This window comes from Cyprinodon variegatus, unplaced genomic scaffold (assembly GCF_000732505.1).
Source record: "Cyprinodon variegatus isolate N-32 unplaced genomic scaffold, C_variegatus-1.0 Scaffold1020, whole genome shotgun sequence".
NCBI classification, from domain to species: domain Eukaryota; kingdom Metazoa; phylum Chordata; class Actinopteri; order Cyprinodontiformes; family Cyprinodontidae; genus Cyprinodon; species Cyprinodon variegatus.
The window spans coordinates 96,542-98,879 of record NW_015151473.1 but is presented as its reverse complement, the minus strand read 5'-3'; the positions used below and the strand labels follow the sequence as shown (position 1 = coordinate 98,879).

Here is a 2,338-nt window from a genome sequence, read left to right as displayed (position 1 = left end):
TGTTCGTTTTGACTTCGTGTGGACGGGGCCTGGGAAATTACCTGTGGAATGTCTTCCTGTGGACAGAAAACTGCTGGTTTTTGCAGCCAAATTCTACACTGGGAGGCATTTTTACTCACTTTTTTTAGCTATCAGCAATCCAGTGAATAAATACAGATCTGTGGGTAATTCTGATTCATGGTTCAGGCCTTTCATTTGGTCTCTGAACACAGATATATGTGGTTGCCATGGTTTCAGATTCGGTCCCCCACCCCCTTGACCTTTGTGAGGCAGAGATGCTGTGTTGCTAAATGACACCAAGGTGGGAAAGGATTGACACACTCATAGCAGGAGGAGTTTTTCTGTTTTTTTTTTTTTTATTGAATGGAGTGAAACGTCTACATGAATGAGAGGCCTTGCAGAACATAAACAACAAAACAAGAAAGAAAAAAAAAGAGCATGAAAATGTATCTGTAAAGAAAAACAAACCCACAACCTGTGAGATGTTCTGAGGCCCGTCCAACTGCCAAGTCTGGACTAAACCCTGCTTCTCAAGTCAATTCATTGGTAAACTGTTTTGTTTTGCCAATTAAAGCTCTGAGCTGGAGGACCAGCAGGTTTCATTAAAGTCGTCACTGCTGGACCGATCGCTCCTTCAGGATCTGCTTTATTTAGATGGTTCAGCCTCAGAGAGGAATAAAGCTCTTTATTCCATCTTTGGTTTTCTAATATTTTTACACTTTTTTGCTTTTAGATTTTAATGAGCAATTAAACATCTTTGGATACTTAACAGTTTTTCCAGGATTGTTTGGAAATTTTAAGCTAAAGGTTTAATTGGGAACAATTTATTGTGATACAGAACACCTTCCTGGAAAAGTTTCTGTCGGTTTAGCAGAAACTGGAGGAGGAGTGGAAACCCATGCAGGGCGCCAACCAGGGAAAAGTCTGAATAAAAGCCTCTAATAATCAGGGCTTTTTTTCAGTCTTTATCATTCCACCTCCTTAAATTAGGGGGGAGCTCCAGGAACCCCCCCCCCCTTAATCTTTTTGTGTGCTGTAAAAAAGTAAACAACAAAAACCCATCACATTGAAAAGCAGGAAGTTAAAACATCCATATACAGTATAAATGTCAATACTCGCTCTACAGAGCTCAGTCACACTATTGTTGGCATAGAAACAATGGATGAATGTGTGTGTGTGTGTGTGTGTGTGTGTGTGTGTGTGTGTGTGTGCGCGTCGCAGACAAATACAGCATCTGAATGAGCATCACTTCTTCCCCAATGGTATAAAAAAAGAAAAAAAAAGCAAAGACAGACGGCCGGCCCAGAGGTGTGCCGTTGGGGCCAGCAAGCATCCAGTCCTGGTCGAGATTTCCTCGGTTCCGTCTCCGTACTCTGATATTTACTCCATGAGAAAATAAATAAGCACTCAGACCGGACTGACTCCGCCCCCCCTCCCCCCAGCTCTGACGGGAGGATGGAGGCCGAGGAAAAGGAAGCGAGGAAGGACAGAGGAGAGGAAGAGAAGCCAGAGAGGAGCTAGGCCTGCTGGGCGCTGGTGCCGTTCTTGTCTGGGGGCCCGGTGCCGGCGGGCAGGTTGTTGAGGGAGGGGGGGCCTTCGTGCTGCTTGCTGTCGCGGCGGGGGGGCATCCTCTCGTTGATCAGGTCCAGCCCCCGCGCCTCCTCGAAGCTCTGGATCTTATGCTGCGGATTGAAGCCTTGAATGGCTGCAGGGACAAAGGAGGCCGTTAGAGTCGGAACCAACAGAACCCCAATCACAACCAGAGTCAGCAACCGCACTCAGGCACCGCACTCAAGAACCAGCCAGAACCACTCAAGAACCAGCCAGAACCACTCAAGAACCACACTCAAGAACCAGCCAGAACCACGCTCAAGAACCACTCAAGAACCAGCCAGAACCACACTCAAGAACCACTCAAGAACCAGCCAGAACCACACTCCAGCACCACACTCAAGAACCACTCAAGAACCAGCCAGAACCACACTCGAGAACCAGCCAGAACCACACTCAAACACCACACTCAAGGACCAGCCAGAACCACACTCAAGCACCACTCAAGAACCAGCCAGAACCACACTCGAGAACCACTCAAGAACCACTCAAGAACCAGCCAGAACCACACTCGAGAACCACTTAAGAACCAGCCAGAACCACACTCGAGAACCAGCCAGAACCACACTCGAGAACAACTCAAGAACCAGCCAGAACCACACTCGAGAACAACTCAAGAACCAGCCAGAACCACACTCGAGAACCACTCAAGAACCAGCCAGAACCACACTCGAGAACCACTCAAGAACCAGCCAGAACCACACTCGAGAACCACACTCAAGAACCA

General features: G+C 47.6%; 1 protein-coding gene across 1 annotated transcript in view; it reads right to left on the bottom strand.

The window, feature by feature from the left end:
* Window positions 1–960: 960 nt before the first annotated feature.
* The window catches only part of LOC107100856 (serine/threonine-protein phosphatase 2B catalytic subunit gamma isoform-like), a 49,689-nt gene continuing 48,311 nt past the window's right edge, over window positions 961–2,338 (bottom strand). The window contains exon 13 of the mRNA XM_015399516.1: window positions 961–1,705. Coding sequence (XP_015255002.1) covers window positions 1,518–1,705 — 188 coding nt within the window. The 3' untranslated portion in view covers window positions 961–1,517. The remainder of the gene's footprint in view (window positions 1,706–2,338) is intronic.